Raw genomic sequence first — 18,474 nt, forward strand, 5'->3', positions numbered from 1 at the left:
CCGGGGCTGAAAGGAGCTTTCCTCACAGCCCACTGCCATACACAATGCCTGGCCCCACAGTCTGTTTAAAGAGCCGCTTGGTTCAGTTCAGTCTTGCCCCGCTGTGTCTCTGCACATGAGCTACACACCTTGGAACATTCGCACAACAATGGGCGGGGATGAGAGAAGAGCGCGGAGAGAGAGAGAGAGAGAGAGAGAGAGAGAGAGAGAGAGAGAGAGAGAGAGAGAGAGAAGAGCGCGGAGAGAGAGAGAGAGAGAGAGAGAGAGAGAACCTTGATCTACAGTTCAGCATAATGGGAAGAGTGTTGTAAACGTTCCTCCTCTTCTGGACCTTCCTCGTGAAGCGTATACATTACACAACGGCAGTCGAGAGTAAATCTTCCGTTCCTGCCAGGGATTACCAGGCTGACGACACCATTTTTCTCAGGCCCTCCCCTGTCTCCAGGGTTACGACTGGGTCAGCGGATGAGAGCAGCGGGCCCTGAGCAGCTGCTTTGGCCGGATGAATCATGAGCGGGGAGGGTCGCTGGGAAGACTCCACTCGTCCTCGAGACCCTCTGCCGGCCGGGCCTGCCTTTCCTCACGTGCTGTCCCGCTGCAGACACCCACTCCTCCGTCCCCAGAACCGCGCCGCCGCCGAGCAGTTAAAAGGGCCAGGTTCAAGGCCCTTCTAAAGCTTTGTTTACGTTGTGCCTTTTGGCCAGTTTCCAAAAAAAAAAAAAAAGATACAACCGGGAAAAAAATAAAAAAAAGGTTCTGTTATGTGTGAGGGGGAAAAAAGAAAAAAGGTTTCCAAGTTTTGAAAAATGAAAGAATGTGACCACTCCCCTTCCAGGACATGAACTACTGGGAGAGCATCCAATAACTCTGACAGGCTGCTGTTCTCTACATCACACATGCTGCTGAAGAGACCAGGGGCTGACTGAACCTTGTGAGTGATGTAGCATAGGAGGAAAAGTCTGTGAGGGGGGGGGGGGGAGAGCGAGAGAGAGAGAGAGAGCGAGAGAGAGCGAGAGAGAGCGAGAGAGAGCGAGAGAGAGCGAGAGAACGGTAGCCAGGAGGAGGATGGTACCTGATGAGGTCCTGCACGCGGGTGTTGAAGGGCTCAGCGCCGGAGCTCTTGGCCTTGGCGTCTGGGGAGCAGATGCGAATGTCGCCCCCGATTCGGCCCGATTCGGGGACGTAGGGCAGCAGGAGGCCCAGGACGGTGGCGCTGGTCTGCAGCAGGCCGGTGGTCAGGCCCTCAAACACCTGCTTGTTCACACTGTGGCCACAGATGGACCTGTCCTCGTCGGGCACGTACAGCTGGGTGAAGGAGAAGAGGGAAAAGACTCTAGTTTATAACACGGTAGCCTATGGCATCAGGGTAGAGTACTAGTTTATAACACGGTAGCCTATGGCATCAGGGTAGAGTACTAGTTTATAACACGGTAGCCTATGGCATCAGGGTAGAGTACTAGTTTATAACACGGTAGCCTATGGCATCAGGGTAGAGCACTAGTTTATAACAGAGTAGCCTATGGCACCAGGGTAGAGTACTAGTTTATAACACGGTAGCCTATGGCATCAGGGTAGAGTACTAGTTTATAACACGGTAGCCTATGGCATAAGGGTAGAGTAGTAAGAGTACTAGTTTATAACATGGTAGTCTATGGCATCAGGGTAAGTACTAGTTTATAACAGTGGCCTATGGCACAAGGGTAGAGTACTAGTTTATAACATAGTAGCCTACTAGTAGAGTACTAGTTTAAAACATGGTAGCCTATGGCACCAGGGGAGTAGACCGATTTATAACATGGTAGCCTATGGCAGGTAATGAATACGACTGACTCATATGCATCGCCAGGTTCTCCTCTCTTAGATCAAACCTCGACACTGACGGATTGCGGTTGAGATCTGACAGCAATTAAGTAACAGTATCCCCCCTAAAGAGTAGAGGACAAACAACAGACAGGACGACTCAAACCTCAGCCTGCATTTTAAATGTCATCCAAAGACAGAGGTTTTACCTGACCCTGCTTTTGATTACCGGCATTACAGGTTGTTTGTACCCGATACACTGGGGCACAAGTAACGCGCGTGTTCATTACTTTATTATTCATCAGCCGGCGGCCATAAATTGGTGGTTAACAATTGGTGTGACACCGGTGCTGGTGGTGTGGCGGGCGGCTGGCATACGAGAGCTCTCAGAGGTATTCCCTGATCCCTGCCGTGGTCGAGCGGACACAAGACACTGTCAGAAAAAGCCACTAGGGCCAACAGGGAAGGCTTGCTGTGGTAGGAATCAAACAACCCTATCAATTGTGAGGAAACCTACGAGTGCTAACCGAGGAATCAACATTGAGTGACTTTTATACAAATAAGACAGTGGGCAAATACAGAGGCCTACCTGAAGATGTTGTCTAGGACAGTGGTTCTCAACCTGTGGTACGTGTACCACTAGTGGTACTTGGTGGTACTGCTGGTGGTAGTTGAAAAGACTTATTTAAAAAATCAATATGACAGAGTATTGCAGTCTAAACAGTCATACATCTTTTATTCAACTTCAGCCCTGATCATAACCATTTAAATTTTTAGATTTTTTGTAATGTCAGATACAAAATGAAATACTCTGAAATATTCTGAAAAGAGTTGTTGTTAAATCTGACATTACAAAAAACTAAAAATCCATCAAAAGCTGTGTTGTTGCTAATCATTGACACATGCCTAGCCTGTAATAACCCCCCCCCCCCCCCGAAAAATGTACTTTGCATTTGATATTGAAATTTTTACTTTGTGTGTTTTTTTAACAATTTGTGATGCCATCACACAAACTGGCATTTAAAGGGTTACAATTCAAAAATGTATTGAATATGTGTGTGTTTTTTTTTTTTTATTGTTTATAATTTGTAATGCCCATCACAAACACTGGCATTTAAAGGTTACATTTAAAAAAAAATCCTGCACCAGAATGCAGGAAATTAAGTATTTGTAACAAAATCATTCCTGGTGGGGGACCCCCACGTAGAAATTGGCCTGACTGGGGCTATATTTCACACTATATTTCCCAGCCTGAATTATTTCCCCAGTCCGGCCCTGCTTATGTGAGTTGTCAATGGACAACAACATGCTGTGTGTGTGTGAGTGAGTGTGAGTGTGAGTGTGAGTGTGAGTGTGAGTGTGTGAGAGAGAGAGAGAGAGAGAGAGAGAGAGAGAGAGAGAGAAAATGAAGGAAGGACAATTGCTTGCTGTGTGAGAGCGAGAGAGAGAGAATTAAGTACATTTGCTGAAATACAGTCGTTCTTAATTTTCTCACTTGCTATGTGAGAATGTTAGTTATTATGTTCTCAATGCACCTTGCATTGTATGAGTTGTGTGGAAGAGTTAGCTAGTTCTAGTGCTACCCCTTTGTACATTGTGGCTGTGTCTGACAAAAGTTAACAATAAATAATGCTATTAGGAATACATTTGCCTCCTGTGTGAACTGTGCATAGCTGAATAGACTGTATTTTAACGTCGGTCATATGGTGGTACTTGGAGCCAGCTACGTTCTCAGGTGGTACTTGGTGTAAAAAGGTTGAGAACCACTGGTCTAGGAGATTCAACGACTTGTTTGAAATTCCTTTTTTCCCCTTTATATATATATTATATATATAGAGAGAGAGAGATTAGATTCAAATGCATTGTCATTATACAGCAATGTACAGTACAACAAAAATAAGTTTGGCATCCAACCAGAGTGCAAATGTCCCAGTAAAGTGCATAAGTAATATACGATGTACAGGTGATTAAACTGGGTATAAAATAAATAAATTAGTACTACTGAGTAATAGTGAGTTATAGTATTAATCAGGGGTGTAAAGTACTTGAGTAATTGTACTTTGTTACAATACTTAAGTACTGTTTTTGCGGATTTGCACTTTACTCAAGTATTATTAGGTTTGTATACTTGTACTTTTACTCAATTACATTTCAGAGGGGAAAAAACACTTTTTACTCCTTACATTTAAAATGCAGACCTACAAAGTACAAATCTCGCAGGTCCAACCATTTTAATTAGTATATTTGTTTCTCTGGCTGAACTAACGTTAACGTTATTAATCCTGCGGCCGCTCTTTATCTAAAAACAGCCAATCAAATCCCCATCAATGGAAAATTAACCCACCCATACCCATGCCGATTGGTCCTTGTGCAAGACTAGAAAGCGGGGATATTTGATTAAACACCTGCTATCAGAAGAATAGACAGTCATAAAACGACACAGTGGTGTAGTGGTTAACACTGTCGCCTCACAGCAAGAAGGTCCAGGGTTCGATTCCCGCTTGGGGACCAGGTTTCCATGATGCCAGGTACCCAGGTGGGGTATCTCCCAGGCCTTTCTGTGTGGAGTTTGCATGTTCTCCCCGTGCTCGCAAGGGTTTCCCCCCGATAAGATAAACCCAATGGAAAAACATGCACAACAACAGATCGCTAACGCTGTGGCGTCCTTGACGAAGACTGGCAGGAGCACTTGGATTGGTCCCCTGGCGCGGCCCTCGCCGACGCCTGTCTGCTCCCGGCTGCCCTTGGGGGGAAGGGCGACGGGATGGGTTAATCGCAGAGACGAATCGCATCGGCGATCCTACAAGAGACAATGCATGCGTGTGTGTTCCGGTGTGTGTGCTAACCGTGTGTACTAATCGCTAAACGTTGAGGATAATTGCATGCCAATTAAAGACCTCTGAACAGGTCCTGCATTATTATTATTATTATTAAAACAAGTTTTTACTTTTTGAATCAAGAATCAAGAGGTTTATTTGTCACATACATACCAGGGCATACAGTGAAATGCGGGTGGTCATTTTACTTTTTAGTACTTAAGTACATTTGAAACTTTTTGACTTTTACTCAAGTGTGTTTTTAGCCAGATACTCTGACTTTTACTTGACTAAGATTAAGATTTTGAGACAGTACCCATACTTTCACTTAAGTATAATTTCTGGGTACTTTTTACACCCCTGGTATTAATGTGTACAGTGATACAGGTATAAAGACAGACACTATGGTAGTAAGTCATACTGGCCAGCAGCATAACTAGTAAGAGTAGGTAAGGGATATGTACAGACATATAGTATCTATAGATATGTAAAAAGGATACATCTTTATATATAAATATAAATGACATCTCTGCATATACAGTAGAGGTTCAGCTTTAGGACCGGTGCAGATGTTATACATGGAAAAACCTGGTCAGGTAAAAGCAACTCATTTGGACTAATGGTTGGGGTGCATGCTGACAGCGTTAGTAAATCCACCAACATTCTCCACAAATCTAATTAAAGGGGGACATGCTCAGACAGCAACACACACACACACACACACACACACACACACACACACACACACACACACACACACACACACACACACACACACACACACACACACACACACACACACACACACACACACACACACACACACACACACACACACACACACACACACACACACACTACTTAATCCGGCGAATAAAAGAAGGGGCGCGTAGGAACACAAACAACTTTTCCAGCCCTGTTCTTCATCAGCATCTAACGTGGAAAAGTTAGCTCGTCTTCCTGTTGGACGCGTCCGTCATCGGAGCAGCTGCGGGATAGGTTTTATATAAACTGAGGCGTAGAGGCTAACCTCTCCCTGTGTGCCCTCAGGAAACATGACTGCTTGGGATTGGAACTCGGGATGGGGGAGAGAGAGAGAGCGAGAGAGAGAGAGAGCAAGAGAGAGAAGGGAAGCCCCCAGTAGAATTGGGGCATGTACCGCTGGTCCTGTGTGTATGTGCGCCTTGTCCCGTCTGTGCCGTGTGCGAGGCGGTCCCGGGATCAACCGCCACTACTGTTAGATGTTTGGAGTGGAGCTTGTGTTTACAGTCCCCCCTCTTACAGAGTGCTGAATGATACGGGCTGACATGTTCGCCGCCATGCTGCCCGCCTGCCTGACTGCCTGCCTTGACTGACTGACTGACTGACTGACTGACTGCCTGTGTCTGCCTTGACTGACTGACTGCCTGCATTGACTGACTGACTGACTGCCTCGACTGCCTGCCTGACTTGACTAATAATAATAATGGCTTGAATTTGTATAGCGCCTTTCACATACCCAAGGTGCTTCACAATAAAAGGGGGAGGGGGGGAGAGGATAACGGTGTCCTAAACTGAGAAGACAAATTACAAAAACAGAACAGAGCAAACAGAACAGAACAAAACAAAATAGAACAAACAATGAATAGGATGCTAAGGAGCATCAGAGACCATGACTGCCTGCCTGACTCAACTGCCTGCCTGCCTGACTTGACTGCCTGCCTGCCCGACTGCCTTGCCTTGCCTGCCTGCTGGTCTCCCACAGCCCCCTGGAGCATCTGGACTGTGGCGTGTCTCTGTCTTTGATTTGAGGCCGTGCCACAGGGGCGGGAGCTGGCGACAAGGCCGGGCTTTCTCAGCGCTCCCAGTGTTGTGTGTTGACAGAGGAATTTAGAGCAGCACAAGGTGGAGCTGATTAGTGCGGCCTGGTTGTATGTGCGGGGAGGATATAAATACATCGTGTACCACCAGGTAATCCTATCACGCTTTGTCACCTTCCTAAGGATCATATCAAGTGCAGGGAATGTTAAGACCTCTTTTTTTTTTGCACTTCGGAGTAATGCCATTGGTGCATGCGTATGGCAACGTTAATAATACATTACTGATTCAATGTACACACGGTTTAAAAGTCCAATCCTCACTCCAGACTTAAAACAAAAGGCTATCCCCATGACTGAAAACCAAAATAGGAGGATACTGGAGTTTTATATTCAGACATTTTACGAATTTCAATATTCAAATTTAATTTGAATAAAAAAAAAATATATATGGATTTGACCAAACTGTCGAATGTAAATAAAAATAAATAAAGACATAAAAGCTTTAAATTAACTAAATTATTGTTACGAGGTGAACTGAAAACGCATCACTGGGTCTCGTCTCTTGATGTTGGACAGAATGTGCCTGCAAATTAACCTAACATTGCCTAATGATTGTCTTCTATTGGTACTGTACTACCCATTATAGCAAATACAATATACATTGAACTGGTTAATTGTAAGCATTTTATACCTGCTTTGATGTGGTAATGCCGTATTGACCCAAATATACAACAAACACCCTTTTTTCTTTCAATACTTAGTTTTTTATAAAGAAAATAAATATAGCTTATCTGACCAGAATCAGTAATACCAGCACATTCAATAGAAGGTAAGTATATATCATCTTTTAAATTAGATCGTCTTGTTTACAAGATAAAAATAGCCTACCGTTTGTCCCCTTTCTAACATAATTGAAACATAGAACCATAGGTTATATTTCAATTAGACTACCAAATTGATCTTACATTTTTTTATTCTAACTCTGTTACAATCCTTACCTTGGTTAACTTGGCCTACTTTCAACCCTCTGAAACCTAACGATTAGCTGGTGGATCATCTGACATTAACATCACTATCTTTTGAAGATGATGGTGGGCTCAGTTTTTATGCTAGCGCGAAGCCAGTGATATCTTGCGATGGCAAGGAATACATCGATACCAAACATGTGATACTATCGAATAGAATAGAATTGGCAAAAATATGTCACTATGTCCAGGCAAACCTTTGTCTATGTAGGCTTTAGAAATATTATAATTTCATTCAAATTTGCCTCATTTCAGCCTATTCACAGTGGAATGTGCTTAGGGACTGACAGCCTACACTCTACATTTAACACTTTTTTGTGATCTTATCAGATACCTAAAAGCAGACTCACTAATGCTGATCATATTTAGAGAAAATGAAATATTGTTTACTGTAAAATATCATACAGCATCCATAGTAAAGTATAGGTGCTTTTGAACCAGGGGGTGGGGCCAAATTATATGTAATTTCCACTGTCTATACCTCTCAACACCAAGTGTATTTGTAAAATCCAATTTATAGTTTTAATTATGTGTGAGATTATGAGCATTAGAATTCAAATAGAGTATTCCTTTAATCCCAAGACAGACGGATACACCTGAACTTCTTTTATTGCATTTCATGGCTTTAAAAAAAACTCTCAAAACCAAGTGATGGTGGTAGTGATGGTGGTGGTGGTGATGATGATGATGGTGGTGGTGGTAGTGGTGTTGATGGTGGTAGTGTTGGTGGTAGTGGTGATGGTGGTGGTAGTGGTGTTGATGGTGGTAGTGGTGGTGATGGTAGTAGTGTTGGTGGTGGTGTTGGTGATTGTGGTGGTGTTGATGGTGGTGGTGGTAGTGGTGGTGGTGGTGATGGTAGTAGTGTTGGTGGTGGTGTTGGTGGTGATGGTGTTGGTGGTGGTAGTGTTGGTGTTGGTAGTGGTGGTGATGGTGTTGGTAGTGGTGGTGATGGTGTTGGTAGTGGTGGTGATGGTGTTGGTAGTGGTGGTGTTGGTAGTGGTGGTGATGGTGTTGGTAGTGGCGGTGATGGTAATGGTAGTGTTGGTAGTGGTGGTGATGGTGTTGATGGTGTTGGTAGTGGTGGTGATGGTGTTGGTAGTGGCGGTGATGGTGGTAGTGTTGGTGGTGGTAGTGGTGGTGATGGTGTTGGTAGTGGCGGTGGTAGTGTTGGTGTTGGTAGTGGTAGTGTTGGTGTTGGTAGTGATGGTGTTGGTAGTGGTGGTGATGGTGTTGGTAGTGGTGGTAGTGGTAGTGTTGGTGTTGGTAGTGGTGGTGATGGTGTTGGTAGTGGTGGTGATGGTAGTGGTAGTGGTGGTAGTGGTAGTGTTGGTGTTGGTAGTGGTGGTGATGGTGTTGGTAGTGGTGGTGGTGGTGATGGTAGTGGCGGTGATGGTGTTAGTGTTGGTGGTGGTGGTAGTGTTGGTGGTGGTGATGGTAGTAGTGTTCAGTGTTTCCCCTGAAAAAAAATTCAACAGCGGTGCTGAGCACACTCTGCCGAAATCCATATTTGTGCGTGCGCACGTGCCGCCGGAATCCATATTAGCGCACGCTGCCGGAGAAATAACTTAAAACTACCTTAGAATTGTTCGAGATTCATGTTCATGGAGTCATGTGCGTGTGAATTTGCTAGGATGTTTTTGATGTGTCAGCTGACACTAGAAGTGCTCTGGAGGCCCAGGTAGCTGCATATTTGTACACTGCAAAAAAATAAATGATCAAGTGAAAATATCTTGTATTTGGTACAATAAGTCCAATATTGAGTAGAATTATCTTGAATTATCCTTTGTTGTGCACGCATGCAATGTGATTTAGACCGGCGTGCCCCCCCCCCCCCCCCCCCCCTCCTGCAACCCAACGGAAAACAGCCAAACAGCTATAACACAGATAGCTTCAATCGCAGTAGAAATAAATATCAGATCAATGCAAGCTTTCATATATAGTGTCCTTACCGGTTCTCTGAAGTAATGAAAAATAAAAGAATCCAATAATCTCATCGCCATTCCAGTTATCCACAGAGATCGTGCCTCAGACGTTGTTGGACATTGCTCTTCAACGGGCGGACGGGGTCAGTAGTCCAAAGCATCCCTACAAGCGAGTGTTTAGGACCCGCCCCATGCCGCAGCTCGGTAGAGAAAAGAAACCAACCCGTTTCTAACGGGGTACATTACTGGCCGAAGGCGTTAGAGGGCGGTATAATACCGTCTGCCAGCTCAGACACACTCAGAACAGTATGCACAAGGTGCCCCGCTGAATTATGAATGGCAATAGATGATAAAAGAAATACCGTGACAGAAACGTAGATCTACGATTCCGGCACTCAACCGTCGGGCGACAGAAACGTAGATCTACATGAACGGCAGTCAGGTCATTTACATTTACATTTAGTCATTTAGCTGACGCTTTTATCCAAAGCGACTTACAAGTTCTGTACGACAAGACAGCAAGAAGGGTACAACTCTATCAGCTGAGTAACAATGTTCATCAAGTGTTGCGTGTTACAGTGTAGGTTAGTTTATTAGGACAAGTGCATGACAGTAAGGTTAGTCAGGGTTAGATTTTTTATTTATTTTTTTTTAATCATTTCAGATAGTGGTTGAAGAAGTGAGTCTTTAGTCGACGGCGAAAGATTGGACGGGATTCGGCTGTCCTAACTGGGATGGGTAGTTCATTCCACCATTGTGGGGCAAGGACTGAGAATAGGCGGCTTCTCTTTGATGACCCTCTGGGAGCTTGGATAGGAGTAGGTCTGAGGCGGCCAGAAGATGCAGAGCGTAGGGGTCTTGAGGGTGTGTAGTTAGAGACCATTGACCGGAGGTAGGCGGGAGCGGTTCCCTTTGCTGCACGGTATGCTAGGTCGAGGGCCTTGAAGCGGATACGTGCAGCAATGGGGAGCCAGTGCAGGTCCCTAAGAAGTGGGGTGACATGGGCCGACTTCGGTAGGTTTGATATCAGGCGGGCCGCTGCGTTTTGAATGAGTTGAAGAGGCTTGGTGGCAGTGGCCGGGAGGCCAGCTAGCAGTGCGTTGCAGTAGTCGAGGCGGGAGATGACTGTTGATTGGACGAGGAGTTGGGTGGCTTCTTTTGTCAGGAAGGGGCGTATCCTTCTGACGTTGCTCAGGAGGAATCTGCAGGTTCTGGTTGTCGCTGCGATGTGAGCAGAGAAGTTCAACTGGTTGTCAAGGACAACACCAAGGTTCTTGGCGGTCGGGGACGCGGTCACAGCTGCATTCTCGACTGTGATGGAGAGGTCGGTCAGGGGGGAGGATTTGGCCGGCAGGTGGAGCAATTCTGTTTTGCTTAGGTTCAGTTTGAGGTGGTTGGTCGTCATCCAGGCGGAGATGTCGGACAGACAGGCCGAGATCCGCTCAGAGACGTGGATATCTGAGGGAGGGAAGGAGAAGAAGAGTTGAGTATCATCGGCATAACAATGATATGAGAAGCCATGAGACGTGATAATGTTACCCAGTGATTTAGTGTAGAGGGAGAAGAGAAGGGGTCCTAGGACCGAGCCCTGGGGGACACCCGTCCGGAGGGGGCGGGTGGCCGACAGAGTCCCTTTCCATGACACTTGGTAGGAGCGGTCGTTGAGGTATGATGTCAGCCATGTCAGCGCAGATCCAGCCACTCCCATTCCTGCGAGGGCCGTGAGGAGGATCTGATGGTTGACTGTGTCGAAGGCTGCAGATAGATCTAGGAGAATCAGGTCATGTGAGCGGTGTGGCACGTGAGCGGCGCGGGGAGCGGAGAGGGCGGTTTTGACGTGAGCGACGGAGTGGGTTTTAAAATGGGTCGGCGCGACGTCCGGAGCGAGAGTTCTCCTCCGCTCCAATCCACTCCGGGCCGCTCACAGTGGTTTAACACTGATGTAATATACATGTAATACAATGCCAAAGCAACAGATGGCGATGTACAAACATGAAGGCCATTTTCAACCAATGAGAAGGGTGAACAGTCACTCACATCCTGTGAAAAAGTATATGACGCCATTGTTGTTGTCGTTAGCTTACATGCTAACGTTAATGGCAGCGACCATAGCATTGTGGCTAGGCTAGCTATCATCGCTTAGTAGAGCTATAAACAACGTTATTTAACATTGCAGAATGGGTACAATTACAATACGGCTCAATACAAACAATTGTTAAGGGGCCCAGGGGGTGTAGACTGTTGTAGTTTGGTCAAATCAAGCAAATTTACATCATGCTCCAATTATAATTTTTTTTTAAATCTGCCCGCGCCGATCCGCTCACGGGCCCTGACGGCAGTCAATGTGTTAACGTAGAACTACGTTTCTGTCACCCAACCGTTTAGTGCCGGAAACGTAGATCTACGTTTTTCTCACGGTATTTCTTTTAATCGCTGTTGCCATTCATAATTCAGCGGGGCACCTTGTGCATACTGTTCTGAGTGTGTCTGAGCTGGCAGACTGTCTTATACCGCCCTCCAACGCCTTCGGCCATTATTGCACTCCATTAGGAACGGGGTCGTTTTTTTTCTCTACCGAGCTGCGGTGTGGGGGCGGGTCCTAAACACTCCGGCAAAACACACGCTTGTAGGGATGGTTTGGACAACTGACCCCGCCCTCCCTTTATTGTGCAATGCCCAACAACGTTGGAGACAGGATCGCTGTGGATAACTGGAATGGCGATCAGATAATTGGATTATTTCTTTTGCATTACATCAGATACAAGGTAAGAACACTATAAATTTGATCATTGATCTGATATTTATTTCTACCCCGATCGACGCCGTCTCTGTGTGTGTGTGTGTGGCTGTGTGCCGTTGAGTGCAGGAGGTGGCGGGGGGAGCGCCGCGCTACGAGGGCCATTTCATGTATGCACGAGGAAGGATAATAATGATAATCTAGCGTTGATTTCAGGAAGATTCGATAATCAGGCGAAAAATGACAACATGTTTATTGAATTACACAAAAACGCTGTTTTCGCGTCTTCTTCCTGGAATGACTCAGAAGCACCCAAACTATATTCATATTCAAAACGGTATAAAATGGAAATGTACGGATGAAAAAATTATCTGTTTTTTGCACGTTGACTGGAAGCAACTCACTGACACTCTACGGCGTTATAAGACCAATAGCTATACTATAAAATATAGGTTTAACTCTACAAACTACAACTACGTTTACATGGGGTTAATGGACGGCAAGGCCAGGTCACTTCCCGGAAGGGGCGTGGCACTCAATGTGTTAAATTGACCAAAATCAGGAAAAAAAGCTAAATTATCTGCCAGTGGGATAAGATAATTCAAGATAATTCTACTCAATATAGACTTATTGTACCAAATACAAGATATGTTCACTTGATAAGATAAATCTTTTTTGCAGTGTGGTTGTAATCAAAGTAAATGTCAAGATTAATGACATGCCTCAACACTTGTACACTATTTGTATTGAACATAGATATAGATGATTTAATAGATCATATAAATACTAACATACTAACTGTCTAACACAAATAATAACACTACAACAGCACTTTACACCTAAGAAGTCTCAGTGGCATATGCTACATTCTGCCTTAGAGCATTTAATTTTCCTGGGCTTTTGAAAGAAAAGCTCAAGGGCTCTTTGGTAGGGGAATTCACTGGTAGGGGGCCCATTGATGCTGAGACGTATACAAGCGGCCAGATGGTCTCCCTGCAGCCTTTTCCTCAGGTCAGTCTTTTACATTAAGCACCCCCCACAGCCCAAATGAAATGATAAATATATATAATAAAAAAAAAAATTAATAGTCTAGTTCATAGCAGCGGCGGTGCTGAATGCATATAAGGGAAACACTGGTGTTGGTGGTGGTGATGGTGATGGTAGTGGTGGTGATGGTGGTAGTGTTGGTGGTGGTGGCTGTAGTGTTGGTGGTGATGGTGGTAGTGATGGTGTTGGTTGTGGTGGTGATGGTGTTGGTAGTGTTGGTGGTGATGGTGGTGGTGGTGTTGGTAGTGATGGTGTTGGTGGTGGTGTTGGTAGTGTTGGTGGTGTTGGTAGTGTTGGTAGTGGTGGTGTTGGTAGTGGTGGTGGTGGTAGTGTTGGTAGTGTTGGTGGTGGTAGTGGTGGTGTTGGTAGTGGTGGTGGTGGTAATAATAATAATTCATTTAATTTATATAGCGCTTCTCAATAACCCGAAGTCGCTGACAGTAGTCGGGAGCAGGGGTACAAACAAAGAGACGAAAGCAAAGAAACAAAACAAAACAACAAAGAAACAAAAACAAAGGAACATGAGACCATGGGGGGAACGGGGGAGACAGCCTGATGGCACAAAAAAAAAGACTAGAGACATATCGATCAGGTTGGAGGGGAGGGGGGGGTTTAGGGGTGGGGGGGGTTGAAGGCAAGGGAGAACAGGTGGGTTTTGAGGCGAGCTTTGAAGGTGGAGAGTGTAGGGGAGTCTCTGATGGACTGGGGGAGGGAGTTCCAGAGTCGGTAGTGGTGGTGTTGGTAGTGTTGGTGGTGGTGGTGTTGGTAGTGTTGGTGGTGGTAGTGGTGGTGTTGGTGTTGGTAGTGTTGGTAGTGGTGGTGGTGATGGTGGTAGTGGTGGTGGTGATGGTGGTAGTGGTGGTGTTGGTAGTGGTGGTGTTGGTAGTGTTGGTGGTGGTGGTGTTGGTAGTGTTGGTAGTGTTGGTGGTGATGGTGGTAGTGGTGGTGTTGGTAGTGGTAGTGTTGGTGTTGGTAGTGTTGGTAGTGGTGGTGGTGATGGTGGTAGTGCTGGTGGTGATGGTGGTAGTGTTGGTAGTGTTGGTAGTGGTGGTGATGGTAGTGGTAGTAGTGGTGGTGGTGATGGTGGTAGTGTTGGTGGTGGTGTTGGTAGTGGTGGTGTTGGTAGTGGTGGTGTTGGTAGTGGTGGTGATGGTAGTGGTGGTGATGGTAGTGGTAGTGGTGGTAGTAGTGGTGGTGTTGGTAGTGGTGGTAGTAGTGGTGGTGTTGGTAGTGGTGGTGATGGTAGTGGTGGTGGTGGCATGGAACTCACTGTGAGCTGATGGAGCAGCAGGTCCATGAGGAAGGCTATCTTGTTGCTGAAGAGAACATAGGAGCAGTTGAGGGGGCAGCGGGAACATGCCAGGTAATAGGTGTTTACAGCGGCGCAGAGAGACCTGAGGCAAGAGAGAGAGAGAGAGAGACGGGACAGACAAACCGTGATTAATGGCGCGTACGGAGACGGCTCGAGACAGCCTCATTGAGAAGACTTATCTTTAGGACGTCCGTGTCTCGCCTCGGGCTCTGACGAGACTATCTGCCAGTCATCAGGAAATCAAACACACTCTCTACTGTATTTGTGGTTCCTTAAGGGGGGGGGGGCCCGTTTATCTTTTGCAAGTCAAAAGCATATCTCACTGACAGCACGGAGTAGGAAAGCCGATTTGAGAAGTAACCAAAAAAAAGAAGGAACCCCTGGTATCGACCGCGTCTGCTTGTGTGCACTGCAGCCTCCTTCGCTGCTGCAGCCACCTTCAGAGGGAGTCGGGTGCAATCTCAGCCCCCCATCTGGCCTGAGATGGTGCAGCGTTTCCTCTGCGGAGATAAGGTCCATTCCTCTCAGCAGCTCCTCACAGTCCCTCCACCCCACCACGCCACAACCCCCCCCCCCCCCCCCCCCCCCCCCCCCCAGGCAGAGGCCAGGGCCGGGCAGAGGGAGAGAGGAGAGGTACCGAGCCAGTCAGCATGCCTCTGTATTATGTCTGCTTTAAAACAAGCCTCAGAGAAGATTAATGTCTCAGATAACGGACCAATCATTCTGCTCCGACTGCCGCTCCCCCCCCCCCCCCCCCCCCCCCCCCCGCACCCCCTTTTTCATCAGTTAATATTCTCTGACAACTGTATATTTTAGCCATTGGCGGAGTGGCGGGCCCTATCTGCCCGCTGGAAGAATGGAATCTGGCTCTACCCCGAGCCTAAAAGTAGGCCATGTTTATTTCAACTGGTAAACATTTTTATATCTACCGAAAACTTCACATCTGCTGCGGATTTCGAGACGAACCGAGTTGGCATGTGGGGGGGGGGGGGGAGGAGGAGGGGGAGCGCGCTGACGGCAGGCCAGAGTCCCATCGATAACTTCCTCCGCTCTGCAGGTTTCGCTGGCTAGCGGGGGCGGATCAGACAGCTCTGCGGGTCTTTATTGACATTGTAGCGTAAAGCTGTCAAGGACGTGGAATGCGGCGTTAATGTGAGAAGTGGTACATTTTGAGTTATGGGAAAGTCTTTCCACATATGAGGCAATGATGTGGCTTTTATGTTCTTTTGGGGAAACATACAGTCCAATGAGACTTTTTTGTGACTTTTGATTGTGGTTATTGTTGTCCTGATGTCTGCCATCATGGTTGAGCGCAGCGATAGCGAGAAGGTGAAGTAACACTAGAAGTCAACCAAACTACGCTCTGTGTGCAGCGGAACTGACCCATCTCAAACTCCGCCCCCCTCTCTTCTCTATCCACCAATCACGACTGTTGCTTTTCGTAGGACAAACTTGTGTCCGAGATCGAGAGGAGAGAGGGCGGCACTTTGCCTTGGAGGCACTTCGTCTTGGAGACACTTTGCCTTGGAGGCACTTCGTCTTGGAGACACTTTGCCTTGGAGGCACTTCGTCTTGGAGACACTTTGCCTTGGAGGCCCCAGGTGGCCAGTACTCTCATAAAAGTAAATTGAAATAAACACATAAATAAACAGGCTTTACTCATAAGGTATAGTGGTTGACCAATGTGGGTTTTTCAATCTGATATAATGCAGTTGTGATTTTCTTTGCATCAGATAAAAAAAAAATTCATTATAACAAATGAGACACAAATTTCTCTTCTTTAACAGTTAGTAGATCTGCACTTTAAATCAACAAATGTATCAAACAAAATAAATAAATTGAAAATAAAAACACAACATTTGTTAATCAGCCAGATATCAGATATTCCTTTATTGATACCCTTGAGGAAGAATTCAGGCGATTACCATCACTAGGGTTGCACTTCAAAAAGGAAAAAGGTGGATGTTTCATATAAATATGAAAACACAAACGATTCAGAAAAGTATTGGGGGGAAATCAAGTCAAATCAAGTTATTTTCTTGCCCTGGTCTAGCCAGGACATTCCAATACAACCAGTACTCAGCGAGGAGCCACATACCTCCTCCTGGCTCCCTGGTCTAGCCAGGACATTCCAATACAAATCAGCTCTCAAGTGAGGAGCTATGTGCCTCCACCTCCTCCTGGATTTGCGGCGAGGAGCTTACGCGCCTCCTCCGGGCTCCACAATCGACTCACTCAACTGCTCGTGTAATGAGCATGCGATTGCTTTGTAACCCGGCTAATCAGCCCCGTCTACGGTTGTCTCTGCAACAAATAGGGAGCCTGTCAAGAGGCACGTTTGAGTAATGCCCCGTACACCGGCGAGCACAATGAACCGTCACAGTGATCCGCCTTCGGTTTCCTCCCACCTAATTGGCCTTGATTAGCGCGACACCTGATCGCACGCCCACTCTGGGGGGGGAATCTCACAGTCTCTATGCCCCTCAACGACAGCTCACGTCAAAGATTTTGAGGAGCAATTTGGTAAAGTGCCACGCCGCCCCGGTCTCATGTTGCGCAAAAAAAGCTACGAGGGGACCCGCGCAGTGCTCTGGTCTATCGGAGCAGGCAGCATTCCTCCACCTACGCCACCCGCTGCAGGGATTCTTATAGCGCTGCACACATAGTGATGGTTGCATAGTTGGCCTCGAGAGAGTTTCCCCTACTCCGTCATCACCCACTAGTTACAGCCTTCATCTCTGAAGAATTCTTATTTGGAAGACACGGATTAATGGATTAGTCACCACCACGACAGCTCGGATGATTGATTGACTGATAGGAGGGAGGGAGAGACAGATGTAGATAATGAGCGGTGTAATGTCCTCACCTACACAAAACAGCTTAACCTCAGACAGCCAGGGCATGGCGTTCTCCTGATGAGGGCTATTGAGATCCATGGTGAACCGAGGCCAAGGGATAGAAGGACAGGCCACACACCTGATCCGGTCTCAGCCCCCCTGCAGTCCTATGGGGGCACCTTCCTGGGTGGCCGACAAGCTCAGACATGATTGGGGTGGGGGGGATTTGGACCGAGAGTGTCACTGACCTCCGAATTAAAACTCTTTAAGTTTAAAGGGAGTTAAACGATCATCTACGGGGGCCTGGCAGATGGATGTCTTGGTCAGGACCGCTCCCACCTACAGCCCTGATCCAGCCCTGGAGACAGACTTAGTGAGTGTTGTTAGATACCAGTTTCCTCTCTGTGCGTTCAGTAGAAAGCTATCTGGCTGCATGTTAGCCTAGCTTAGCACAATGAATGGAAGCGGACATGACCGGTTAGCCTTCGGGAGAGGTGTTAGTTGGACAATGCCTAGGCTTTCTACTGAACGCACAGAGAGGAAACTGGTATCTCTCTTCTCGTCTCTCTCTGGAGAAGACAGTAAGCTAATTTCCCAAAATGTTGGCGTGTTCCTTTAAGTCGCTGCAATGTCCTCAACCCTGACATCTAGGTAACAGCGAACAAAAAAGAAGAGACACAACTTCCCCATTAACCAGCTGCGCGGGACACAAGCACAACTGCACGGGACACGAGCACAACTGCACGGGCAGTTGGTCGTCAAACAAATACAGAGATGCTTTTTTCTTTTCTTTTTTAAGCAGCCGTTGGTACAATATAACCCCAGGGCCATTTAGAATAGTGAATAGCCAGGGCTCCCCTCTTGCCGCGGGGCTCTCGGTTGACAACAGGACAACGGGCATGTAAAGGGCCTCTTTATGCTTTTTGTCACTGCCTGGGAGTTTATCAAACTGGAGATCTGTGCTCCTCAACCCGGGGCTCGGGTTTCCCACTCCCTCTGTGTGCGCTGCCCAGTGGAGCCTGGCCGGGGCGACGCTGCGGAAATCTGACCAACTTCCAGATCGGGTTGAAAGTCCCTGCTTTCTCCACCAAAACAGGGGAAAACGTGTGTTTTTCGCGGAAAGGGGGGGAAGAAAAGGAATCCTAAGCCAAAATAGAAGGTGAGGAGCAAGTCCATTTC

At 46.7% G+C, this 18,474-nt stretch overlaps 1 protein-coding gene across 1 annotated transcript in view; it reads right to left on the reverse strand.

Annotated features, from left to right (window-relative positions):
- Window positions 1–18,474, reverse strand: part of scaper (S-phase cyclin A-associated protein in the ER) — a 160,208-nt gene that overhangs the window by 21,335 nt on the left and 120,399 nt on the right. The window contains 2 exon segments of the mRNA XM_084335011.1: window positions 1,073–1,305; window positions 14,417–14,540. Of these exon segments, the coding sequence (XP_084191137.1) occupies window positions 1,073–1,305; window positions 14,417–14,540 (357 nt within the window).

Source organism: Notolepis coatsorum (assembly GCF_963971535.1).
Source record: "Notolepis coatsorum genome assembly, chromosome: 18".
In the NCBI taxonomy this organism is placed as follows: domain Eukaryota; kingdom Metazoa; phylum Chordata; class Actinopteri; order Aulopiformes; family Paralepididae; genus Notolepis; species Notolepis coatsorum.